Source organism: Molothrus aeneus, chromosome 9 (genome assembly GCF_037042795.1).
Source record: "Molothrus aeneus isolate 106 chromosome 9, BPBGC_Maene_1.0, whole genome shotgun sequence".
NCBI classification, from domain to species: Eukaryota; Metazoa; Chordata; class Aves; order Passeriformes; family Icteridae; genus Molothrus; species Molothrus aeneus.
Window position 1 is genome coordinate 26,576,867 of NC_089654.1, and position 26,258 is coordinate 26,603,124.

General features: G+C 43.4%; 3 protein-coding genes across 7 annotated transcripts in view; 2 read left to right on the forward strand and 1 right to left on the reverse strand.

Annotated features, from left to right (window-relative positions):
* The window catches only part of RABGAP1L (RAB GTPase activating protein 1 like), a 232,786-nt gene extending 226,801 nt beyond the window's left edge, over window positions 1–5,985 (forward strand). For all 5 annotated transcript variants that reach the window (XM_066555794.1, XM_066555795.1, XM_066555797.1 and 2 more), the window contains one exon: window positions 208–5,985. In XM_066555794.1, the coding sequence (XP_066411891.1) occupies window positions 208–363 (156 nt within the window). In that variant the 3' untranslated portion in view covers window positions 364–5,985. The remainder of the gene's footprint in view (window positions 1–207) is intronic.
* A 3,476-nt stretch (window positions 5,986–9,461) lies between these two features.
* Window positions 9,462–16,341, forward strand: CACYBP (calcyclin binding protein). Its single transcript, XM_066555516.1, has 6 exons — window positions 9,462–9,588; window positions 10,137–10,329; window positions 11,018–11,114; window positions 11,612–11,711; window positions 13,043–13,137; window positions 14,819–16,341. Exons 1-6 carry the CDS (start codon window positions 9,568–9,570, stop codon window positions 14,976–14,978), a joined length of 666 nt encoding a protein of 221 aa, XP_066411613.1. The 5' UTR covers window positions 9,462–9,567; the 3' UTR covers window positions 14,979–16,341.
* A 3-nt stretch (window positions 16,342–16,344) lies between these two features.
* MRPS14 (mitochondrial ribosomal protein S14) lies at window positions 16,345–19,130 on the reverse strand. Its single transcript, XM_066555517.1, has 3 exons — window positions 19,026–19,130; window positions 18,115–18,273; window positions 16,345–16,839 (listed from the first exon to the last, which is right to left on the reverse strand). Exons 1-3 carry the CDS (start codon window positions 19,068–19,070, stop codon window positions 16,657–16,659), a joined length of 387 nt encoding a protein of 128 aa, XP_066411614.1. The 5' UTR covers window positions 19,071–19,130; the 3' UTR covers window positions 16,345–16,656.
* Between the last annotated feature and the right edge of the window lie 7,128 nt (window positions 19,131–26,258).

Sequence of the window (26,258 nt, forward strand, 5' to 3'; positions counted from 1 at the left end):
CTTTCAGGGAAAAAAGCTGTCTTAAAAAGAAGAGGATGATTTTGTTTGTGTCTAAATATCTTGTGCTGTTTCAGCAGTTTGAATGTCTTCTCTCCCCAGTGCCTGGGAGATTGCAAGGGAAGTGCCGGACTGCAGGGACTGAGTGTGAAGATGCTTCTTTGTTAATTAATGATGTTTTGATCAATTCTGACTATTCTGCTTTCTTAGGAGCTGGAGCACCAGAGAGGAGCCCTTATGAATGAAATCCAAGCTGCCAAAAACTCTTGGTTTAGCAAAACGCTGAACTCTATCAAAACGGCCACGGGCACACAGGCAGCGCCGCCGCCGCAGCCGCCGGTGCCCCCCAGAGAGGGCAGCACATAGTCCAGCCACGGCCGGCCCCAGAGCACAAAGAACAACACAGCCCAAACCTGGGAGGATTCTTCCACTGGCCCCTCCTCCTGGGCAAAGGACAATGAGGCAGGAGTGCAGGCTTGAAGTGAAATTCTTCAGTGTTTTTCATTCATTTTCTGATGTGACCCTTTTTCAAAGGGGGGGAAAAAAAAAAAAGTCCTGGTTTATGTTGAATTCGTACTTCCCATACTGCCTTGCTGAAAGCCACGTTCTGATACCTTCATACTTTTACACTTTATTTTATATGACTAGATGTTAAATAAATATTTCAAAACTAGGTCTTTAATACACATCTAATTTGAAAATATTACTGTCTTGCATAGAAGGTTTTTCTTCTGGAGGAAGAGAGAGAATGGAAAATGTACAGTACTGCAGCATAATCTCTCCCTAGAAAGCACAGTGTAAGACATTGAGGATAACTTAGGCCCTGGGACCATCTCAGAAGTTTATCCCAGCAACTGCATCCTGCAGAGAAGCACTTTTTGTAAAGCTTAGGCCATAGCAAAGGTAGGCTTGTGCTCTCCTGGCACAATTGCTATGAGCTTCCCTTACAACTTCTTCGTTTGGATTGGTTTTTCTTCAGAAATACAAGTAGTGCAGTTTTTGTAACACTGTTGTTTAAAGGCTATTTACAGTCCAACTGGAATTCACCATCAAGTTCCCTAGTTCCCTTTTTTAAATTCATGTTTCTATTAAGAATTCCAAGGAATAATGCCTTCCAGTGGGATAAAGGGAGAACCCTTTTGACAGTTATTTGGTGTTTTTGCTGAGAAGCAGAGTGGAGATCTTGCAGGGTTTTGACCTTTTGTAAATCCTGTGCAATAAAGGCTAGGTTTTGTGAATAAAAGTAATGAAAACCCTGCCCTGGGTCTATATTCAGATTCCAAATTTGACACAGAAATGAGGTATCAAATAAAACACCCTAGAGGCTTGTGTTGCACTGATGAATAAAGTACCATAGAAACAAGATCTGTTTGCTAGAAGTGTTTGGTTAGGAAACACTTTGTTGGTATTACTTATTTTTATAAAAACAAGCATTTTCAAGTGGAATACAAGCCCTAGACTTTCCTGTGGGGGTAGGCTTCTCTGGTGATTCCCAAACCTGTCTGGTTGTTTTATATCTCTTAAGGTAAGAAAGTTCAAAAGCATTTGTTTTGACTAAACATAAAGTGTTCATAGAAATACTTATTTCATGGAAAATTAAACTATTGCTTGAACTGATGGAATATTTTTTTAATTATATGTGTCATGTCTGAAGATGGTCTTGCAGGTAAATGTCATTGCTGGACTAAATGTTGTGTATTAATTGTTTCATTTACAAGATTTTTCCAGGGACACTAGTTCTGTTTTGATCATTTTGGGTTGTTTTTTTTTTTAATTCTAAGGAATGCCATACCTTGTCGGTTTTGTACAATAAAATTTAATAATACCCATCTTGTGCTTTGTTGTCAAGCATAATTGTGAATTATTTTCAACAGGGTAGTACAAGTTTAATGTTACCAGTGCCAAAGGAAAAATTCCAAAAGGCAGTCAGCTGATAGAAGTAGAGATTGAAATATAATCACCATCCTGACACAATTCTCTCTTCTAAGAATAATGGGTTAAAAACTTTAATATTTTAAAATGTACCTTCAAGAACAGTGATTATCTGGAATTATTAATACAGTGAGGAACAAAAGGGGGAAAAACAGAAGGTATTTCTTTTGCAAATGTTATCAAAGGTCTTTTTCCCTTGTCACTGTCTTGCTCATAATATTTGCATAAATGTTTCCATTCTCTCAACTGACTAAACCCAGTGTTAGTCATTCACTTACCAGTTCTGCTTCACATTCAGAATGTGAATCTGAATTCATAATAAATCTGAAGTGACATTTAAGGAGACCTGGTGAACATCTGATTGTTGCATTTGGGAGTACCGTGCCCATGAGGGAAACTGGTTATTTGACAAGTGTCTGAATTTCTCGTTTCATTTATCTTAAATCATACTTACAAGTGGATTTAAAACCATGATTGGAAAAGTTCAGTAAGAATGAGTAAAGAAATGTGTTAGGCTGTGATTCCCTGAGCAGAGGAGTTAAAAGCTCACTCCTGCTCACCCATTGTACAGTCCTGTTCCTTGTCCTTATTGTAGTGTGTACTGGAGATAATTAAAAACAACAAAAGAAGATGTGGGTGGATTTATCCCCCTACAGTTCATCTTTTGTCAAGTGAATGAGATGAATCACCTCAAGGGTCCAATGAGCAGATCATGGGAGTGGGACTTCCCAAATTCATCAAGAAGGAGCTGGTAAATAAGGTCACCATGTTTCACAGAACAGCTTTGACACAACATTCATTTTGGCAGTGTAGCTGCTTTCTGACTTTGGAAGTTGAGTTTTTGCTACCTGCTAGCCGTGATGATTTCAAACCCTTGTACAGATGGAAGCTGGCTTACCTCACCCAAAGGAAGTTTCAGAAAGCAATGACCCAAAAGGCACTAAACAAGTTCCACCTTCAGCTGTAGATCCAAGGTAGCATTTGTAGCAATGGCATTTGGAAGAGTAATATTTAGGTGGAAATTGCATCTTCTCAGCATTACTGAAAGAGTAAGAAAATAGCTCTATGACATTACCTTATGAATATTCAGAATGAAGGAAAGGAGCAGGACTCCATGCTTAAACCAGGCAAGCTGAAATTCTATCTGCTGACTATAGATACTATTGGGAAATTTAGTTTCCTGCAAGAAAAGAGATCTCTTAGTGACAGAACCACCTACACACATATCCTTGGTGGATTTGTCAGGGATAGCTGGCTTATTGCTCAGCTTTTCAGCAGGAAACATCATCAAGGTCTCACTGAAACTGTTGTTTCCATGTGGCACTGGAACAGCTAACATAGCTCCTATGTCTGGAGTGATCAACCTTTTTTCCCTGAGTCTGTAGTAAACTATGTGTTCAGATCAAACTTTTATTAAAATTAATTTGAATTTTATAAATATATATGTGGAACTAAAACCTATTTTTAAATTTTATTAAGAATACACCATTCTGAAATAAAGTCTTTACTTTCATTAGGAACAAACCTCCAAAGAATATTTTTACTACAACTTTTATCTTGTTGGACTATAATCCCTTCCTGAGATGCCCAATATGGGGGGCAAAAAAAAAGAAAAAGTCCTTTTTTTCACTTTAAAAATGTTGGTTTTCCTTTGACTGTAATACTTTACAGGCTAAATGAAGCAAGGCTGATTTAGTTATGTGGTACATTTGTGAGCTAGTCTTGTATTATCTTTGTGAACCAAACTTAATATTCTAAAGTAATAGGACTTATTCCACTTAGTTTACGTTTCTAAATGTACCTGGAGAAGAATAAAAAGAAATAAAAAAGAAAATACCATGGGTAGAGAAGCCAAGAAACTCTGAAATCCCTGAGGTGCATCTCCAGTAGGGTTTGGCAGAAACAGTCTCAGGAAAGGTAGTCAGCCATGTAATCAGTACTGCCAGTGGACAAACCCACCCTTGTCCCATCCATTAATGAGGATTTAATTGGCTACAGCTGAGTTACATTGCTACAACTAAGTTAAAGTGCTTACACAGGTAAGCAGTATTTTTTTTTCGTTGTTAGATGTTTTAAATGATTTCTCTTAGTTGGCCCTTGAAATATCTTTGAAGATAAATGATCATCTCTGCCACAGTGTTAAGAACAACTTGAAATAAATCCAGCCATTTACCAGAGGAGATGGAGATAAAAAGGCAAGAACTGCAAGAGTTCAGCCCCTTCACAAAGCATGAAGCGCCCCATTGACTTCAGGGTCGTGATGCCACTCATTGACTGAACATGGTAGTTTAGGGGTAAATAAAAACCTGCATTTACTGGCACTAAAGTATCAATATTTGGAAGTCACATGCCATGCTTTCTCCACAGGATCAAGATGGGGCTGTTCCCTTTCTTCTATTAAGTAGCTGCAGTGAAATCCATGAAACTACTTGTATGTACGGGAGAACTACAATCAGGTGATTTTCATTTACTCAGAGGATTTTTGTTTACTGTTAGACTCAGGGATAATTGGCAACTTCTGCACCATCTCCTAAGCCTAAACACCCTTGGCTTTGATACCAGAAGCCCTCTTACCTTACAGTGCTGGCGTTCTTCCAGCTGCTGGAGAGAAAACCATAGTAAGTGTCATGTCTGATTGATTGTGAAGAGAGGGCAGAGATGTTCCCCTCAGGTCTGAGGGATTGCTGTGGCTGACAAGCCCTCCCTGTCCCTGCTGGATCCTGCTGAGGGGGCTGCACCAGATGTGCAAGCACAGAGGTTAAAACTAACTTATTTGTCTCTCTATTGTGCTAATATCCTACTGGGAAGTGTCCCATTAGCTCCTTCCAGGTAATAACACTAAGGAGAGACGTGATGAAACACTCAAGTTTGGATCTCTCAGGTGTTAGGGGAGGTGTAGGTCACAGCAGCCTTTAGAACTGAGCTAATCCACTGGTGGATTTTGGGAAACACAAGGAATTTGCAACTGAATAAATAATGTTCAGCATTGATCAAGACCTGATCCTTCCCAGGTCAGCAGTCTACACTATTTATTTCAGGATTGTGACTTAACACATACAGGTCAATTCTCCAGGAATACAGGGCTCTCCATTTCTCCTGGATCCCAATGGCTTTGCTACTGAATGTATTTCATGCTATTTTTACCTGAAGAACAAAAAATGGGTACAGAATTAGAATTTTACTTTTTATTATTTTCTTATTCCGGTGTGACTTGCTTTTATTTAACCTGTAAAGGAATATATATGTATCTTTGGAGAACTATATCTTACATATAGAATAATATATAAGAAACAGAACGACAAGGGGATAAATACATCAAAAGGATTTGGTATCATAAATTTCATTTGATACCACCAGAATCCTGGGCTGTACTAATTTCCTTACAGTTTCTCTTATTTTTGTACTTTATCTAATACATGGATGGTACTACCAATGCAAACCACAGCAGATGTTCCCAGATTTTTCTTCAGATCTCAATTCCTGCCTTTCAGTAATCCCTGGTTCTGCACCCTTGAAAGCTGTGCCAGGAGCTCTCTTGAGCTTTGGGAACTCCTGCTTTCCCATGGAAGAAGATGCTCTGGCTTCTTTGAACTAGGAAAAGATGACATATGAATGCAGAAAATTTCTAATCAAGCATAATCCATCTCCCTCTGTGTCAGCCATTAAGGTGGATTCGCTCCAGCACACTGAAAACAGAGCAGCTCCAAAGCTCTGACTCCATGACAATGAAGTTTTCCAGATTTGGGGTTGCCTTTGTGATCTGGGTGTGTCCCAAGTTCACAAATCCTGAAGAGTTAGGAAAAAAAGAGAATCATAGAGAGGTCACACTTCCAGCTGAGAACCATTCAGTACTACCACTACTTGGGTAACATATCCATGTATTATATAAAGTACAAAATGAAAATATAAGTGTAATGCTTGTTATTAAAAGTGCAATTCAATGTACCTGGTCACAACAAATGTTTACTTTTTTAATTGTTACAGAATTGTTCAGATCAGTACCTTGTTATCATTGTGTGAACGATGCCTAGTAAAATAAATGGAAATGGAAAACAACTTGGGGATAAGATGCTTATTTTCCTAAGCCATTTACTTAAGCAGCAGCTTAAATGTGTTTGCAGGAAGAAGCAGCTGCTGTGTCAGGTTTTCTGACGCAGTTGTCGCCAGCAGCTCTGCTGCATCAGGGTACAGTGACTTGGCAGCTTGGCTGTCCAAAGGGGGTGCATGCTAATTCCAGCCTGTTCTTAGGATCATGTCCCTGTTCACAGGGAGCTGTGCCTGAGAGCCGAGGGCTCACCCCGCTCCTCTGCTCCAGGGCCAGCAGAGAGGGGTCCAGCACAGAGAATGCTTCTCCTAGAGGTTGGTGACACGCAGCAGTGGGATAATGGTGGTTGTTAAGGACTTCGTGCTTCCCTGGAGTACACAAGCCTTGAGGCAGCGAATCTGCAGGAGAGACACAGGGGGCAGAGGAAACAGCAAGAAACTGGCAAGTGACTGCTAAGAGAGAGGCAGGGCTGAGCAGGAACAGCACAGAGCAGAATGTGTCGCGGTCAAAAGTATCCAAATGCTTTATAAAACCCTTTTTCCATGTGAGCAACTGCTCCAGGATTTATTTTCCATTAACTGAGAACTGCCGTTGTTCCCAGATAACAGCAAAAGCACACAGCACTTCAGGGGAAGATAAGGCAAAGAGGGACAAAAGCTGAAGATTAAATTTACCAGCCATAACATTTTGTATGGATTCACCTCCACATCACTGTCCAAAGTGCTGGTCAGGAGAGGAGGCAGCATCCAGATGCTGCTGCAGCTTCCTGCAAAGGAGAGCTATGTGGAGCTTGTTTTTACATGACAAGAGTGACAACTCTGCCACGTGGAAGCTGCCACTCAAAGGGAAGTGCCATGTGTACAGGAATGCTCATTGTTTAAGGAAACTAAATAAACACTTAAAAAAAAACAAACTTAAGGAAAAAACAAACTACAGATTCACTTCAAATGCATTTCTATGTTAACAAAAGCATTTCCTCCTCTAGCCAGAACTTAAATTAGAAAGGAATATAAATTTAAATTGTAAAAATAAGAGCACTTGACCACATAAAATACCACAACTATAATATAAGACCACTACTGAGTGTGGAGAAACTCAAAGATTAGTAGCTAAATTAAAAAAATATTTTTTTCCTTCTCTCAGTTGCTGCTACATGGAAAAAATGATAAGGAAGTAATTTGAATAAACAACTGTAGGGACACAGTTTGTGGTGATTGGGAGTGGGTTACAGCTGTGAGCAGCAGGTGAGCAGCACTGGCAGCAATGAGCCATGGAGTGCCCAGGGGCACCGAGCAACCACCAAAGGGAGCAGAGGGCACACAGGGGCAGTGTGTGAACATGAGGGGATAAAAGGCTGGGCTAAAGAACAAGAAGGGAGGTGCTTGCAGCCTTCTGAGGTGATAGGATGTTATTCTGTACGGGCAGATACTTGAAGTCTTCTAATGAGGTAAGGTGTTACTCTGTGGGGGCAAATGCTTCAAACCTTCTGAAATTGTATGGTGATACTCTGTGTATCCTGGCTGTCTCAACTGTAACATAGACTGTGACAAGCAAGTCCCTTAACCAATTTAAAAAAACCAAAAACATGCCATTGAAGTAAATTCCAGATGACCATATTGTATTTCCTGGATAACATCAACTATCCTGTCTCCAAATGCTATTCCTGAAGATGGTCAGGCTTATGCTTAGTCCTATGGAAATTTAGAATAACCACAGTTCATTTTGCAGATCTTTTCTCCACTGCAGATCCTGAAGCACTGCAGCAGACGGTTATAATAAACACCTCAGTGCAACATCTGTTAAAACCACTTTGGGGAATGCCAACTTGAACATAAATCTTTGGCATCAGGGCTTGTATGAATTCATTTTTTGTCAAATTTCTTCTTCCCTCCCTACCTCTACAGATCTTTTTACAGATTAATTCCTGGATGTTCACTTTAGAAGAGACAGAAACCCAGACCCTAAGCCCATGTATCAGCAAGTGAGCTGACATTCCTCGGTTTGGTGAAACAGGTGTTAGAACTGGCACCTTGCTTTGGAGAAATGGACTTTTTCAGCACTGAAGGGCTGAGTTCTGCCTTGGGTCACACTGGTTATAAAGGACATCTTGGGGCAAACACTGCCTCCTCTATGTTCCTGCTGAGAGTAAGAATGCCATTGCCTTCCTGTTTTCTTCCAGGGACATTTTAATGCCCAGTGGGGCTATAGAAATTTTTTTTTGTTAGTGCTTACTGAGCTGATTTAGTAACAGTGTCAGCAGTCAAGTTTGGTTTTTTGGTTTTTTTTTTTTTTTATGAGGAGAATGCTTAAAATAGAATTTTGGTAGCATTACACTAGTATATTTTCACATGTGTATAGCCAAATGCTCTGTAAATAAAAGCTACATTTTCCTTGCAAATGGTTTGATAACCAAGTCTCTTACTCATAAAGTCACTCCCAGAGTACACATTGTGACATTACAGGTCAGGAACAATTTCCCAACAGTAACTTACTCTCTGGGTTTGTTGTAGAAAGCTTATTAGGTATTTGTTCTGGGGGGTCTCCCTCTGCAGTGATGTGTGTTGAGGGCACCGTGCCATCCACCCAACTTCTACTGGATTTGGTTGGTTTTTAATTGATGAAATCTTAGAACTTGAGAGCTTAAACCTTGCTGGAATTGATCTTGAAGGTCTTTTTCTACCTTAATGAAAATGAGGCGCAGACACAGAACAGGGCACTTAGTTTACAAGCCCATCTTCCTTTAAAGCCCGGGAAGAGAGAATTCTCCCCCTTTGATCACTATTTACCTCCACCACATGAGCCTGACACTCTTTTCCCGAAGAAAGAAAATAACACTTTATTTTGCAAAATTAATCTAGGATCTTGATAGCCACGAGCTCAGGGGCACCTGCTGTAAAATGAGGGGGAGATTTGTGATCGCCAATATAAAACCCAGCCCCTGCCCACCTCAGCCGCCCCTCACACTGAGCAGCCCGGGGGACGGGGAAGCTCCTGGTCCCGCCCTCAGAGCCCGGAGGGCAGGGAAAACTGATCCTGCCCGTCCCGCAGCGCCCTCGGGGTGGGGAAACTGATCCCGCTCGAGAATCAGAGACCTCGGGCTGTGGAAGCTCCTGGTCCCACCCGTCCCTCAGCGTCCTCGGGGTGGGAAACTCCTGGTCCCGGCAGTCCCTCACAGCCCTGCGGGCGGGAAAAGCCCCTGGTCCCGCTGTCCCTCAGAGCCCGGCGGGGGCGGGGGGAGAAGCTCCCGGTCCCGCCCATCCCTCAGAGCCCGGCGGACGGAGAAACTCCGGTTCCGCCCATCCCTCAGAGCCCGGCGGACGGAGAAACTCCGGTTCCGCCCGTCCCTCAGAGCCCGGCGGACGGAGAAACTCCGGTCCCGCCCGTCCCTCAGGGCTTGGCGGGGTAGAAGCTCCGGTCCCGCCCGTCCCTCAGGGCTTGGCGGAGTAGAAGCTCCCGGTCCCGCCGTCCCTCAGAGCCCAGGGCAGGCGGAGAAGTTCCCGGTCCCGCCTCCTCGGGGCCGGAGCGGGCGGGGCCGGGGCCCGCGCGTCACTTCCCGCGGCCGGAAGGTTCCAGAGGTTCCACGGGGAGCCGCCATGGCCGTGGCGCGGGAGGAGGTGAGGCGATTCCCGGCTTTGCTCCCCGGGCGCAGGCGGGGTCCGGGGCGAGGGGCAGCGGTGGGGTCCCGGCTGGGAGGCGGGAGCCGTCAGTCCCCGCGTTCGCTGAGGGCTGTGGAGGTCTCACCTTGCGGCGGTGCGTGTTGAGGGAGCTCTGCCATCCGCCCAGGTTCTTTTGCTTCCCCCTGGTTTTTAATGTATGAAGAGTTAAGCACTGAGAGATTAAACCCTGTCTGAATTGATGGTCTTGGAGGTCTTTTCCAGTCTTGTGCTCTGAGATGGCCGTGGTTGAGCAGGGGAGTTGCACCCTTCCAGCCCGACCCATTCTGTGAATTAGGATTTTATGGTTGTACGTATACACAGGAGTGGACAGGGGTAAGGAAGGGATGATTCCGTGCTTAAATGGTTGTAGTGGGAAACTAAACTACTGACCTGATAAAGCTGAAATTCCAGCATCTGGAATACGTGAAATTGTCATAAAAAGCTGCGAGCCCTGAGCACAAAGAATCTATCTAATGTATACGTGTGATTTTTTGTTTTTGAACCAGTTGCAGAAAGATTTGGAAGAGGTTAAAGAGCTGCTCACGAAAGCCACTAGGAAGCGGGTGCGTGATGTCCTTGCAGCAGAGAAACAAAAGCTGGAGCTGGAAATCAAGAATCAGCCTCCACCGAAGCCAAAAGATGTGGCAGAGGAAGAAAAGTCATCGCTGGGAGGATACACAGTCAAAATAAACAATTATGGTAAGATTATTTTTCTGGAGCTCCAGCAGCTCTCTGAAGAGGTGGCAGGGTGGCATTACTGGGAGTTAGAGTTGCCACTTAGCATCACAGTGAAGCCTTAATTGTTTATTCCACATCTCCACTGTATTTTCCACGTTGGAGACCCCACTTTAGAAGCTACCACACATTTACTTGCCATCTAAACCCCAGTGTATATTGATCACGTTTGTGTGATAGTGTTTGGTGGGATGCATTAAGTATCCTTGCTGTACCAGCTGGTATTTTTCCGTTGCTTAGTGTTTAGCAGGAATGCAAGAGTAAGCTTTGGCTTCTCTGCTCCCCATGTAGGTGAGAGGAGAGGGAATTGCTCAAGATGCAGGGAGTAGGGGAAGAATTGGGTCAAGGAAACTGCAGCAGAAGCAAACAGCTGGCTTGACTCCCCCTGCACAGCCTGGGTTGCTCTCTTTTGACCTGAGCTGATACATGGGTTTTCTCAGAATTTGCAGGGATTAGGGAGCAGGGCTACATGGGGGGACCTCCATTTGCTCTCAAGTTATTCCTGAATAATTCATGTTTTCCTTTTATTGCTCTGAAAATTGCTTCATTAAGGAAAAGACCCTGGTTGTTCTAGGGGACTTTGTAGGGGAAGCTGGAGTGTATGAAGCTTATGGAGGAAAGGTAGAACTTAATCCCTTTTTTTCACTTCCAGGTTGGGATCAGTCAGATAAGTTTGTTAAGATTTACATCTCTTTAAATGGTGTCCAGAAGCTTCCAGCTGAGAATGTGCAGGTGAATTTCACAGAGAGGTGAGTTCATCTTGCATCACAACAAAAACACTGAAATGCAGGAGTGTTGGATTAGCCTTTTTTTTCTCCACTGCCTTTTTTTCTTTTTTTAAACTTCACTTGTATTAGCTTTTAGTAGCACTTGAGGGTATCAGGGTGTTTTCATTTTACAAGTGCACCTCACCATTCTTGACAGGGCACATAGTGTTAGCTCTGGGTATTTGTGGTTACAGAACTGAGGTGTACATTGAGGAAATTTTTCCAAGTTTGTAGGTAGAAAGGATCCTAAAGATCTTGATTTGTTGTGAGTCTGGAATGGTTCTTTTAATTTCTCTGTTAAAATGGAACTGAACATTTTGAGAGGGCTGGGAATAAAGTAATTCAAGCCTGTTGGCCTGTTTTCCCAAGAAGTACTCTACTTTCCAAAGAAATAGGAAAGAATAGCCTAGTAAACAGTTTTCAGGCAATGTAATGATTGGAATATTTGTGCCTTTCCTCCCTCCACTTCCTGGATCCAGGTCATTTGATCTGCTGGTGAAGAATCTGAATGGGAAGAACTACACCATGACCTTCAACAACCTCCTGAAGCCCATCTCAGTGGAAGGCAGCTCTAGAAAGGTCAGTGCACCTTGTCTGTTAGAGGTCCCTGAGGGCCCTCACAGAGGATCGTGTTCATTGCCTGGCTGGTTCAGGAGACTCCATTCTTTTGTTCAGTGCCTCCCTTCTGCTGCTAGGTCTCTGCACTGTGAACATGAGTCTTACTAATCTGTGATTGTCATAACTGCAGAATTAGTCTCTGGAATCCTATTTCAGGAGATCATGTCTGGATATTTAATAGCTCACCAACAGGATTTCAGAAATAATTAAGCAGAAAATACCACCAAGTGTTCATTTGCATCTTTGTGCTTTTAAAAACCTCTGAGAAATTCTTTGCGATTTTAGGAGATTTGTCAGCAGACTGAAATCTTGGGAAGCTTAAATAGGCTTAATTCCCAAAGCCAAGTCTGGAACCTGCTCTGCCTTAGTAAGGGTGTGTTGCTCCAGAACTGAATGCTGGTGTGGTGGTTTAACCCTAGCAGGATGTTAATTTTATAAGGGAAAAATTAACTCTATCCCTGCCAAAACCAGGACAACTGGTGACGTTGTACTGCTGCTGGCTGGTGATATCTGTACTCTGCTGCTTGTGGCACCTTCCCAGGCTGAGGTGTGTCACATACCTCCTGTGAGTTCTCTGTTGTGCTTGGTGACATCAGATGTGAAGAACTGCTGGTTCATTTGGAAATTGGCCTGAAATGAGTACAGAGTGAAACTAAACCAGCTGAAATAAACGAGGGTGATGCTCTGGTGATTTTTAATACAGTATGAAAGTGAGCAGTGGTCATGTACTTGTTAAGCCAAGCTAAAGCTGCAGTAGACTTTTGTCTGCTGTGGCAGGCAGGAGTTCTTTGTGAAATTTAGGTCAGGGTTGCAAGTCAACAGGCTCTGTAACTTGCAAACATGTTGCAAGATTAAGCAATATCCCAAAACTAGTTTATTGTCCTTGGAGAAATAAATTGGAGGAGCCTCTACTTCAACTTGGCATGCTTGGAGAAGTCCAGTAAATATAGTCACTCTTTACCAGGCAGCCCTGGGTGTGTGAGCATCCTTCAAATCACTGGACAGTGTTCCTGCAGCACGTTATGTTCTTCTGTATTGGTACTGTAAATCTGAACTAGTGTTATATTAACCACATATGTAAATTGTCCACAGTGGAGTTAATACTTTGTACCCTGAGGCTGAGTATATGCTATAATTTTTGTATGCTACATAATGATGGATAGCTGAGAGAAATGTTTCAGCAATTTGAGAGTATGGAAGAGGCTTATGTTATAGGCTGACCTTACTCATTTTGACTGGCATCCCTTTATGAAGCATTCTGAATTCATGCCTTGCTGTTGTTCACCATACAGATAAAGACAGACATGATCCTTGTCATGTGTAAGAAGAAGCGGGAGGAAAAATGGGATTGTCTCACTCAAGTGGAAAAAGAAAGCAAAGAGAAAGAGTAAGTGTCTTTTCAACCCTCCATCTTGTTTTCCATTTCCTGTTCTCTGTGTTGTTTTAGGACCGTTGGGAGAGATCTGTACTGACTGTGCAGCTGTTCTGAGGATTTGTGGTCTGGGGGACAGGCCCTGAGATGTTGGAGGATTGTTAGGTTGGGATTTCTTTTGATATTTGTAGGACTGCAAGTAGAAGAAATATACTTTGAGTAGCTGCCATTCCTCCACTGTTTTATTGCTAATGATGAAGGCTGCATCATAGGACATGTGATTGGGAAGAGCTGCACTGAGAATTCTGAAGGGAAGCAACCAATGAAAGATTCATTTGCATTTTGATGGCTGCATTCATTGCAAAAACGGCATTAGTGAGGGGACTGTTTTTAGATCAAGTGTGTATTATGTAGAAGTACGTGGGTAGATCCCCTGCAGCTCTACTGGTCAAAATCATTATTGTCACCTGTGTGTGAAGTGCCTGCACAAAAATCCCAGCATCAGCATGCCTTTGGCAGAGCAGGTCTTTGTTTACTTAGATGGTTTTCCAGAGTCTCAAGCCAGTTTGTAACATTTCAAGTGCTTAGGAGCAGCAGGCAGCTTAGACATGCACAGGTATGAGGGTGCTAAATGACAGCAGGAAATACCTGGGGACAAGAGACTTTATAAAATATATATATATGTGGATCATATGATGATTTAATGTTATTTTATATGTATAGCCACTTTAAAGAATGAGAACACTTTTGAGAATTTTATCTCTGCCAACAACAATTCGTTTTGTGTATGTTTTTAGGGTGATTTGCTAAAACTGATCAGGCATAAGTACCTGAATTTCGGGCAAAATAGCCTTCTCCACTCAAATGGCATCACAGGAGATTTCAGAGGAAGTGACTGGACAATTAATGCAGTTTTCTGGAGGGACAGGGTCACTTTGTTAAACCTGTATCTTGTGTAGAGAATTCCCAAAGATCTACTGTTTGTCAAACGAGCGGCTGCAGCAATGCTGCTCCCAGGCAGGGTCTGTGAGCCAATGTTAGCCCTGAGCATGAGGAAACTGCTCCCTCTGCTGATCTGTTTGCATCTCCTGTGGTTTTGAGCTGCACTTCACTAGGACTACCTACGGGATTTTGGAAAATGGGATAGAGAGGGCATTATTTATAGTCAGGTCATACAGGCCATGTCCTCCACGGTGCTGACTGCGGGTGGCACTGTTCATCACCGGAGAAAATTGCTTTGAAATGCAATGTGTTAAGAAGTCAGTTAACCTCTGGAGATCATCTGAAAAATGGGAAGCAGAAAAAGCCTTTTGGGTTGTGAATGTGCTTGATGTGGTCATTTCTTCTCCATCTTTATTCACCTGTCATGTAACGCAAGGCAGGTATTGGCACTTTGTCTGTTACATTTCACTTCTGCTTCCTGCAGTTAATTTTGGGAGTGCTTCCAGGGTCATGTTTACTGCAAAATGCTTCACATTAAAATACTGTCGCACCCCCTGGGACATCTCTAGGTACACTACTTAACTTGCCCTTGGTTTAAGGGCAAGTTTCTTAGAATTCTTCCTATTTAAAAGCCAACTGAGACTGCCATGATCTAAAGACTTTGCCAAAGTGCAAGTCCCATTCCCAGATGTTTCAAACGTTAGCACTTCCTTTTGTTGGGTATTCCTGACCTTCTCACGGATGTGTCTTGCAGGAAGGCTGCCTATGACACCGCAGATCCTAGTGAAGGGCTTATGAACATTTTAAAGAAGATGTACGCGGAAGGGGACGATGAGATGAAGCGCACCATCAATAAGGCCTGGGTTGAAAGCAGAGAAAAGCAGTACAAAGGGGACATACCAATGGATATCTGAAAGCACTCTAAGGGCCGCCTTAAAACTGATCTTCCATGTGAGACACGCTGTGCTGCAAAGATCATCGTTTACATAACCTTCTTCCAAGCAAAGACAGTCATTTTCCATTTCAGGTTGGAGAAAATATTTAAATAAAATAGCTTATAAAGCATTTCCGTCAGTCAAGTGGTTCAGCATTTCCTGGGAAGTGAAGCATAGGGTATATATCCAAAGCCTCTCAGATGAGAGGGGAGTGCTGTGAGACTGAGAACAGAATGTAAAAGGAAAGGAATCTTAAACTAGAATGGGTCAAGGCCTCTGTTGCCAGTGGCAGCTGGACCCACGTGGTTGCTGGGGCTAGTGTCATGCTCACTTCACAGGGTGTAGCTTTCTGATTAAAAATGGGAAAGTGCTGAACTATAAAGCATGTCACAAAGGGAGAACTGCTGAAGAAAGCAGAAATCTAAGCATTTGATAGTTAAGCAGAAACAATATGGTGTTAATCCTGTGGTATTCAAATTTAATGATTACTCTCAAAAACTATTCCTGTCTAGTAATACTATGATTTTTGGAAATCAAAGTGCTTGGGCTGGCTGTAATGAGATGGCATCTCTGAGATGGCATCAGTCAGGATGCAGTCTGCAGTCATCAGCCCGAGACCAGGGACAGGGAGCTTGCCCTGGCTCCAGCAGTGTACAGTAGGAAACAAGGGATAAGCTCCACTTTGTCCATCAACTTTGAAAGGGTTTTAAGGTAAGAGAGTAAGTATAGTGAGATGGCTTATACAACAAAATATAACTCAGCTGGGTGTGAGGGGTTGCTGTCAGTTTCCTGCTAGTGGTATTTGGCCTTTTCATTGCCACCTCTCAGCCTCTGCTGGGGAGGGGGACATAGCAGCCACTGCCCCCCCTTTACTGCAGTGCTTTGAAGAAGAGTACAGGGCAAACATGACCTTAGCAGCAAGCCTGTTGTTAATTGTGTCCTTCCTGCCCCCTTCTCATGTGTCTCCCAAGGACAGATTTGTTGTTACCTGTGAATTAAGGAAGCCATTACTCTCCTGTTAGGGTCAGGACTAGGGCTTCCTTGCCACCTTGTTCTTGAAGCATGGGACTGAGCACTGCACTATGAACAGAGAAATACCAGCACAGTGTAGTTTGTGACAGGTCCTTTTTAGCCACGTTGTCTGCTCGTTAATACACGTATATATTGAGTTAGCATAGCAAGAGTATCTGAACCTGAGGCCATGTTTTATTCCCACTCTGTGCTTGCCCTTGTTCACAGCAGAATACCACTTTGTCCTGTTGTGCAGTTTTACTGATGCTTTTACCCAAATTACCATGATGAACTTACCATATGATGGCAACAAAAAAAATTGCTTAAACAAGCCTTGTGCTGTATGTCTTTATTTCTAATATTGCCCATACCACAAACCTCAGCTTAGTTCTGCACCATCACATTGTGATTTTTTTCTCACAATCAAACTGCCTCTGACACAGACCAGTTCAGTGCAGTTGTGCTGCTGCTTGTCAGCTGATAGCAATTGTAATCCAGTGAGTTTAATGAATCAGCACAACTCCTCCTTCCCTTATTAGTTTGACATTGATGCTGGGCTCTGAGGCAGGACAGTCTTGCTTTAATTACCCACACAAATGAGCCTGGTTCGTTTCATCTGCCTGACTGCACACGCACGTGCAGATTATTACCACATGGCTCTCTGGACGCCGGACATCTGGGCGTGGTCAGCAAAGTGGCGGAAAACAATTCTGCTGAGCCTCCAGCGCCGCTTAACGCCCCGAGGGCGGGACGTGAGCACACAGCGGTTCCGGATCCTCACGGGGCAGCTGTCCCGCGGCAGGGCGGCGATCTCTTTGTCAGCCACCTCCTAAAACACGAGCACTCAAGTTTAGCTGTGTTCCCTGGGATCTAGAGGGGCCTTACTGCCACACCTCACAATCCAGATGTTTACTAGCTACCATCACAAGTTTCTCTACCACTTCATGAATAAGCTTTGCTATTTAATGGGGAGCTTTCACCTCACTCAGCCCACCCTTTCTGGGCATTCCAGCAGTGAATGTAAACTAATCCACATGGAGACCCCCAGATTAATCCTATTACACAAACAGAACAATCTCAAGCCACCAATTTTAACCAGTCAAAGCAGCTTGTCTCTGTCCCTGTTCCTGGGTGGGCTAGCCCTCTAAGAGAGCCAACATTTAATCTTATTACAGACTGAATAACCTCAAGCCAGGAATTACAGTTAGTCAAAAACACACTTGGCTTTCTCCTCATGCAGGGTAGGTTAGTCCTTTCAGATGAGCTGAATTTAAATATATGTTGTTTATTAACTGCCTGCACTGAGGTAGCATGCTAGGATTTCAATAAAAGGGATCTCATATAGGGTTCTTTGGAAGGTGTTACAGGATCTTCTTTTGGGGCTTTTTTCTGTATTGATTGGTTCTGCCTCGTAAGGACATCCAGCACCAGTCAGACTTGCCCAAGAATGGTAAAGTCAATATATAAAAGCAAATCCATACACTTTTTCTCCCAGAATGTGTAAGTATCATGGTGAGATTAAATACAGGAATAATCTGATGCGTGCAGATGTTTTTGGTGCTTAGTAAGGCAGGCTGAGAGCAGAGAAATCAATTTTTAAGAATACTTTTAAAACTCAGCTCTGATGCAGGTTTCACATGCTTGTAGTTCAGGCAAAAAGTAAAATTAAATATTCCTAATAGCACAGATTAGTGGTTTGGGCTAGATCAGGAATTCATATTTTTAAATAAGGGGAAAAAAAATCTAGAGTTTATTATTCTGAATTATTGGAAGAAAATAGGTTTGACAATATATGTTATGGGCAGTGTATGCTTGTGACTTCACTGTATTTAGTGTTACATATGCTGCTTCCACAAGCACTGCTTTCAAAAACCCCAAACCCAATGCACGCACCCTCCAGTCAGGTGAACACGCTCTGGTTGTAAACACCCCCAGAAGGCTGAAGTCACTATGGAATATGACATGATTCTGTGCTGGTGAGCTGGGGAAACACAACACCTGTGACCTGGGACAGCCGTTTGGATCTAGAAAGTGCCTGCCACGGCCCTGAGCGCACCAGAGCAGCACGAGCCACGTGTGGCTGGGTGCAGGCAGCTGGCAGTACCTGCAGCTCCTTGGGGAGGATGGAGTTCTTGCGGATGGCGTTGATCCGCAGCCTCTCGTCCGCGTACTCATAGGCCATCTTCCTTCTCTTGACGTCCCGCAGCATCCTCCAGTCCACGTAGTAGCTCCGCACCTGCCTTGGGCAGGACGAGGGGAGAACCTGATTGAAAAAATAAAATTTGTGATACCTGCCTGTTGCATGTAGTTTGCCCTAGTCAAGGATGAATTGTTATTTCCATAAACCATGGAATATCCAGAGTTGAAAGAGACTGACAAATATCGAGTTCAATGTCTGGCCCCCACAATCCCAACACGTGCCTGAAGTGTTGCCCAAACATCCTTTGAGCTCTGGCAGCCTTGGGACTGTCACCACTCCCTGGGGAGCCTGTTCCAGTGCCCGGCCACCTGCATAGGGAAAACCTTTCGCTAATATCCAGCCTAAGCCTCCCCTGACACGGCTCCAGCCGCTCCCTCGGCTCCTGTGTCTCCGGTATCGTTCAACTCCTGGATCACACGTTACAATTCTTACACATCCATCGCTGTCTACATCTCCCTCACGAGGGGCAGCACCGATCCTTGCTCTCTCTGACGAGTAACAGTGATGCCCTGAGAGCTTTAGCTTTCATACTTTCCAGATTCCCTACTGCATTAGTATATAACTCTGAACGTCATATAAAGTGTTAGCAAGTTCTCTTCACAGAGAGACACAAAGAAGCCCGAGCTACACCGAACTCTACATAACCCCGGACTCGTGGTGTTCCCGCGCCGCGGGGACAGGGCCGAGCCCGCAGCGGTCAAACACTACCCGCATCTCCCCTGCCCGCTCCCCGGTGCCTCCCCTGGGCGGATAGGGTCCCGGAGAGACGCGGGGAAGCAGAATAAGAGGAACGGAGGGGAGTGAGTGGGTCTGACCTGCCGAGCCGCCCTTAGCGCCCAGCACAGCACGGCCGCCGCCATCTTGCCGCTGCGCCGCGCGTGCGCGCAGTCAGGGCAGGGCCCGCCCTCAGGCCGCTCCCACCTCCTCCCAATGCTGCTTTCCCAATGTGCGTTCCTCGGTTTTTTAACCCTCTGCGGCTGGAATTGCGGTAAGATCCGCAGCCGCACCTGAGGGGTGCGCTGTGTTTATCATCTCAGAGCTGCTGTCAGGTCTCGTTGGCACCTCCCGTCATTGGAGGCAGCTGGGTCTGCCACAGGAACATCAGAGTCCGGCCTTGGGTGCAGCAGAGTTATCCCAGGCTGAAGGGGAGCGGCTGTGAAAATGACAGGGAATTTATCCCAGCAGGAAAATTGACTCAAAGGCATCGCCCCGCCCTTGTGGGGTCCCTGTCTGTGAGCCCATGGTCCATGAGCGTCCTGACCGCTTGTGCTGCTGCGGGACAAGCAGCTCTGGGCCAGCTCTGTTCCTTAGCGGCGTCTTTTGCGTGTTTATCACCTAGGACTGTTCCTAAATTCCTAGGTTTATACCTGTGCCTTGCAGGGGATTTTTCTCCTGGGGGGTTTTTGAATTGTAGAATATTCTGCATTAGAAGGGACCCCCAAGGATCATCGAGTTCAGCTCCTGGCCCTGCACAGGACAACTCAGAGAATTCCACTGTGTTAAAAACGCCAATCACTTGTTTTTAAAATTTTAAAAGTTTAATAGTAATAAAATGGTTATAAAAATAGTAATACAATTAGAGTAATAATAATTTGGACAAATTGAATTAGGACAATAAGAGACAATGAGACAATGAGACAATAAATACAAGAGTTACGGACGTCCGGGTACCTTTTTCTGGGCAGCACCAGCCCGAAAAAGGACCCACGTTAACAAAGGATTCACCCTTAAAAACAATAACCTGTTGCATATTCATACACCTTGTACATGATGCATAAATTCCATTCAAACACAGGATTCTGTCTGGTCATCATCAGCTTCTTCCTCCAAATCCTAACAGCGCCTTCGAGGCGGGAAGAAGTTCGTCTCTTCTGATAAGAGGGCAATAAATTCTTTTTCTCTGAAAGATTCAGGTGTCCTGTGGCTGCTATCTTTCTGCAAGTCCTTTCTTTTTAAAAAAAGTATCCTACATAGCATCGTTTGTATTTTAACAATTTTTATAACCTAAAACTATATTTAACACAGTACTTAAGAGAATTAATACAGCATTGCTTTCTAACAAAACACATATAATATTCATTTGAATATTTGTGAAAAGCCAGTCATAACATACATGCATTTTTCACAACTGTGTGCCTGAGAGTGTTGTCCAAACTTTTAGTAATATCCAAACCTGAATAATCATAACCCAGAACAGAGAAAAACAAATGGGAAATTCTGCTTCCTTTGTTTTTGTTCAGTGAGAGAAGCTGTCCCGTTCCACTGACTGGGACTTCTCTTAGGCAGCATTTAAAATATGTCTATTTCCTGATTTCGGGGAGAACATGCATCACGGTTTTGATGTTGAATTCATAGTTTTCTATCAGCTCATTAGCTACATTCAAAAAGTCATTCGAGAAGCTGATTCTCTCAGTTTGTCAAGCTGCTTGCTCTGTGTGTGCTAGTTGTTTTACTCATATGTTTGGTATATTATACTGGTCCAGAAATATGTAATAACCTGGAAGAAGTAGCTAGATTGGCTGGTTAATCAAATTTTATTATTCATGCTGCAGTCAGCAACTTTCCTAGGTGCTTACTGTGGTAGCTTTCTGCTGTTTGCAAGGGCAGAATTTCAAGCGTTGTTCTCTGCAATCGTCTGTAACTTGCTATTTTTCCAGATTGTGAAATTAATTGGTCTATATATATCAGCAGAGCAGATAAAATAGATGTGATCAAGGGGGATTTGAATGTTACAGCATGCATTCTTTTCTACAATATTTTGTATATTCTGTATATATCAATATATAATATTTTGTATATATCTGTATATGTTGTATATTCCCATTTTGTGCTTATTGGATGGTCCAGGTGTGGAAGGAATGAGTGAGAATGCAAAGGAGAACTTCAGCCAGGGCTGACTCCCTCACTTGCTCAACAGCATCGCCTGTGTGATTGGCACTTCCCCAGCTGAGACTGGCAAGGATTAATGATGGATGTTGATATTCCTCAGGCTGCTACCATCTTCTGCTCCCTCAGCACAGCTTCTGGCTGCAGTCAATCAAAGGAACTGTTCAGAATCTGAGGTTTTGTCAGCTAAAAACTGGGCTCAGTAATGCACCTGTTTAAATAACCTTGCGGGTAGTTCCTGAGGGATTTTTGAAAGTATTGTGCTGAAAAAAATGTAATGTTTAACTGCTGCTGAGTTTAATTTATTTTATTATTTTTTTTTTCTCACGTACTCCACCTGAATTTCTCATCATTAATATTACAAATGTGCTTGTTGATACAGTAGTCTCAGTAACCATCCTGTGATTCTTGCAGACATGTACAGAGCTGGAGAGGCTCTCTGGCTTTTGACTAGTAGCAGAGCATAAAACAAATGGGAAATGGTTCTTCCTGCTGATGGGCGAGAGCAATGCTGAGCAGGGGAATCGTTCCCAAAGCCAGCCTGCTTCTTAGGTGGTTTGTAAGAGGGAAACGCCCCGAGGCCTCTATTGGTTCCTTTCATCTGGTCCTTGGGCTCTTAAACACCCTGCAGGGACTGCTGCTGCTTTGCAGCTGGAGTAGGAAGAGGATTTGGTCACTTTTTGGTTTGCTCAAATTACCTCTGCAAGTAGTGCCTGCATCAGAAGGGCTCTGAACTAGACAGTTGAAAGTACTTGATAGGTAAGAGAAAATAAGTTTTAATTTCTTTGAGATTCCTGTTGCTTGTTTTGAGGGAAAAATTCAGTTTGTCTCTGACTTCTTAGAGCAGATGCCCTCCAAGGATTTTGCAGCCTTACACAAACATCAATCATCCTGCATTATGGGCATGTATTGTTATTATTACAAAAGGTGCAGTAGTATTTAATGGGTTTTATTAAGCCCATTTTGAAGGGTTTAAGCTTTCCCAGGTTGTCTCCTCCAACCATATAAAACTACATATCTGCTAATATAAATGGGAGTTTTGCCTTTGGCTCTAATGGACCTAGGGTTTAACCTAGAAGGGTTTCTTTTTAGAATGCTTGTTCTTAATTCATGATATTAGGCAGATACCCTAAATCTTCAAGCACTGGGCAGTAGGATGGTAAAAGACTTACAGAGTTAGATTGTTGGAAACTTTCACAGAAATATTCCACATTTTCTCTGGCTTTCATTGTCTTGTGCTTTCCTCTGCAATAATTGAAAAGATGTGAACAGAATTTCTTTCATCCCTTCCCTTAAGAGAATATTCTTTGCCTGGTAGATCTGACTGATAGGCATTCTTCCCTTTCCCTAATATGGTGTTATAGCCAGTTATATGTGTGACAATATATTCTCCACAAAAAGTCAGCTAAACCCACTCTTTTTAAGAGCAGGGGGAAAAGAAATCTCTTTATTATATGATGAGGAAGCCAAAAAAGTTGTTCTCTTTCATTATGCTTGACAGAAATGCTTGTGTCCAGGGTTTTTTCCTCTGGAATGATCTCTAAGCCCAGGAAAATGTTGAGCTCAATGTGTGATTCCCATGAAGCCCTAATTAGTCACAAGATCATGTTACAGCCCAGAATGCTATTAATCACTATGTGCTGAGCAAAGGGATTTTGTGCATGTGTCTGTGTGTTTGGGGACCTCATCTCCAGGGGTTTGGAAGTAAACCACACACAAAACAAAGCTTTGGGGGTTTCCTGCAATGGACTGTGATGAGAATCTGCAGAATTTAGACATAAATTTGTTCAGAGCTTTGAGGCAATCTTTTATATTTTATTTGGGTGACAAACTGACCAAAACCCCTGTGCTCTGTCTCCCTGTGCTGTCAGTGGCAAGGAAGGAGGGGCTGGGGGAAGAAAAGGTGTTTTAAGGGCTTAATTTACTTCTCATTATCCTCCTCTGATTTTGTTAGTAAAAAACTCACTCTGTACTTCTAAGTTGAGCCTGTTTTGCCCTTGGAGTGTTTCCTTCTGGTCCTTCTTTCAACTCATGAACCCTTTTTAAAATTTTTTTTCTCTCCTCTGCCCAGCTATAGCAGGAGAAGGCAAGTGAGAAACTTTCTTGAGTGCATAGTGTTTGGCCAGTGTCAAACCACAAAACTTCCTCATGAAATGCAGCTGATAGATTGTTTGATCAGCTTAGGATGAGCTCACTTGTAATTAAAATCAGGTAAACTAGATGGTAAACAGATATTCTATATGGACTGCTTTCAAGGTTTGCTTCAAGACACCAAGGAGCTGTCTGTCTCATGGCAAAACAATCAAGGTATTGTTGGTGTCCTGAAATACCTAATGTGCAGCAGATTTGCCCAGGTGTCCTCCAGGCACCAAATGTAAGTTCCCATCAGTACTCAGTCAGAAAAGCTCAGCTTTCTGCCTCTGCTGTGGAGAAGCTGCATTCCCCAGTGTTGGGGATCAGTTGACATTTTTAATTAACTCTGGTAGTTATAATAAAAGAGGGGTTAGGCTTGTCTTTATCTTCCTAGATGCATTGGTGAGGGAGAGCTTTATGAGAAAGATTTCCTTATGCCAGTGTGGGTTTAGAAGCTGGAAAGAGTCATCTAGGAAATTATATTTATTACTGGCCACATGATTTATTTCTATCTAATGATATGCTGTTAGATCATGCTGATAAATCCAAGATGACTACAGGCTGGGAACTCTAGTTCTGCATTTGCTTAGTCAAAATAAGTTTGAAAAAATTTCATGTTTGGCCATGTGGCAAGTCACGATCCTCATTGCAATGTTTTTCTTTGTTACTCTTCTATTCCTTTCTCCCCAGAATATGCAGGTGTTGAACTCCATGGAGAACTCCCTGGCTGGCAGCTGGGATCCAGTGACTGATGTGGACAATTACCTCCTGATTATCCAGCTGGGTAGGAAATGTTGGTGAAACAAATCCATGTGCCCCAAGAGCAGCTCAGCTGTGAGATTGTGAGATTCCACCCTGGCACCACGTACAATCTCACATTGTCACACTTCCATCACATGTGAAGGGGATTGCCAGTGAGCCCAAACATCTGGAAGCAAGTACAGGTAGGAGCAGGTAGAACCTCCAACCTCCACATTGTCATTTTAAGGCTATTCTTCTGCCCTGTGTAGACTCTTGATTTTTTGGAACATGCTTGACTTGTGTTTTCAAGCTGTTCTTGACAGAAGTGGGGGCTGCAAAGCTCCTTAAAAAAGGAAAATAATAACTCCAGTGCTCATATTCTTATGTAAACCCCTGGAACTTAGGAGATGCAAATAAGCAAATACCAGCTACTTTAAGAGCTGCCACCAAGCTCTGATTCATCAGCTAAAATAGCAGAACCTGAGGGAGTCTGAGACAGGTCTGCAGGAAAGGCAGAAAGGGAGGAGCAGCAGATGGCTGGCACTGCAGGCAGACAAAGGGTAGGCACTGTGCTTGGAGCTGGGAGGGGGCAAGCCAGAAGGTTTGATGCCAAAATGATTTTTGCTTTTATATGTTCTTCATTTATTTGTAGCTCTGTAGACTGTTGCTGTATAGCTATATAGTTCCTGGCTATCTCCAGCATTTTCCCTACTCCAATAGACAGAAAGACAAAACACATTCCAAAGGCCCCAATCCTAATCTTGCTTCCTCTGGGAACCAAGGATGGGCTATCCTCCCAAGACACTTTCCTATAAACAGCTGGAAGAAGAGGGGCTCCAGAAGAGTTTGAACCAAGGGGGGGGACTTGCCTTATCACCTGTGTTTCTAATTGGTGATTCTTGTAATTATGCTAATTTGTTAAACTTATAAAACTGTATTCACCCTATGTGAGGTGGGCATTTTTCCATACTTGCCCCTGGAGGCCTCCAGTTAAAGACCAGCTTTAATATTACCTCCTATATTAGCACTGTCTCAAAATGTGTTGTTTTATTTCTAGATCTTTAAAGCATCTAGGTAATGCTCAAGCTGGTACCTATGGAAGGTGAGACAGGTAGCCTGCAAGCTCTGCCTGCAGAAAGAAGTTGGAGAGTTTCATCTAAATGGTAGCACATTCCTTCTTTCTCCTGGTTTCCCATGGATGCCTTTCTTCAAAGGCTGTTGAGGGAAACCTGAGTGCTTTTGCTGGCCAAAGCAGTAAAGCAAAAATAAAGGAAATGTGTACATGGAATGGTTTGAGTTTGAAGGGACCTTAAACTCATCTAACACAAACCCCTGCCCTGGTTGCTCCAAGCCCCATCCAACCTGACATTGGGCACTTCCAGGGGTCCAGGGGCAGTCACAGCTTCTCTGGGCACCCTGTTCCAGTGCTTCACCACACTCCCAGGGAAGAATTGCTTCCTAACATGCCATAATAGATGTTTTAGGGGTTTAATTCAACTGGAGATAGCTAATCCTGCTCTTTGAAATGCTGTCTCAGGAGTCAATAGCCCAACCAATGTGACAGCCAACTGAGTGACAGAAAATACCACCACTGTCTCAAGGAATAAAATGGAGGCTCCCTTAGACAGGTATGGTAATAAATCACACAGACTCCATTTTTTCATGGTGGAAAAAGCCCATTTTTTATTCACATAACTCCTTTTTATACAGTTTTACAGACTTTGTGTGTGACTCCAATTGGTCAGTAGCTTTCTTGTCTATTACTTTGATAGGTTAGTAACAGGTTGTTATTCTGTATTGATTGGTCACTCAAACTCTCAGTGTCCATGTGCAGGGACAGTTGTTTGTCAGAGATAGTTTTCATTTTTCTGACAGTGTAAAACAGTTTATACAGGTGCTGGTTGTTTTTCACCCAGGAATAGATTGTTATGCTAAAGAGCTGCTCCCACCAGGATTGCTTTCACATGGGAACTTACCAAGTGCTAGCTTGACAAGGCAAGCCACTGATTTCATGAGAGCAGGTTTGATTTTTAAGAAGCCTTTTTTTTATATTTTTTCCACTTTACTGCAACAGACAGGTACATGGGGAGATACACCTTGGCTGGTGGGGACCCCAAGGAAGTAGAGGTGAGCAGTGAAAATGACATGATCACCTTCTGGATCTGAAGCCAGACATGGAATGTCACCAACAGCTGGGCAGAGGAGGAAGAAGGCAAGCACCAGAGCTGGGACAGGTGAGCTGTAGCAGCACTGGAGGGAGCTGAGTTTGGAATTCAAACTCCATCAAT

What these genes read in the sequence shown, in the direction of transcription:
- MRPS14 (XM_066555517.1), bottom strand. Translation starts at nt 19,070, where the DNA reads ATGGCGGCGGCCGTGCTGTGCTGGGCGCTAAGGGCGGCTCGGCAG. An exon ending in CGCTAAGGGCGGCTCGGCAG is followed by an intron (nt 18,274 to 19,025) that starts GTCAGACCCACT and finishes TTTTTCAATCAG; the next exon opens with GTTCTCCCCTCGTCCTGCCC. An exon ending in TCCTCCCCAAGGAGCTGCAG is followed by an intron (nt 16,840 to 18,114) that starts GTACTGCCAGCT and finishes CTCGTGTTTTAG; the next exon opens with GAGGTGGCTGACAAAGAGAT.
- CACYBP (XM_066555516.1), top strand. Translation starts at nt 9,568, where the DNA reads ATGGCCGTGGCGCGGGAGGAG. An exon ending in TGGCCGTGGCGCGGGAGGAG is followed by an intron (nt 9,589 to 10,136) that starts GTGAGGCGATTC and finishes TTTTTGAACCAG; the next exon opens with TTGCAGAAAGATTTGGAAGA. An exon ending in TGGAAGGCAGCTCTAGAAAG is followed by an intron (nt 11,712 to 13,042) that starts GTCAGTGCACCT and finishes TTCACCATACAG; the next exon opens with ATAAAGACAGACATGATCCT.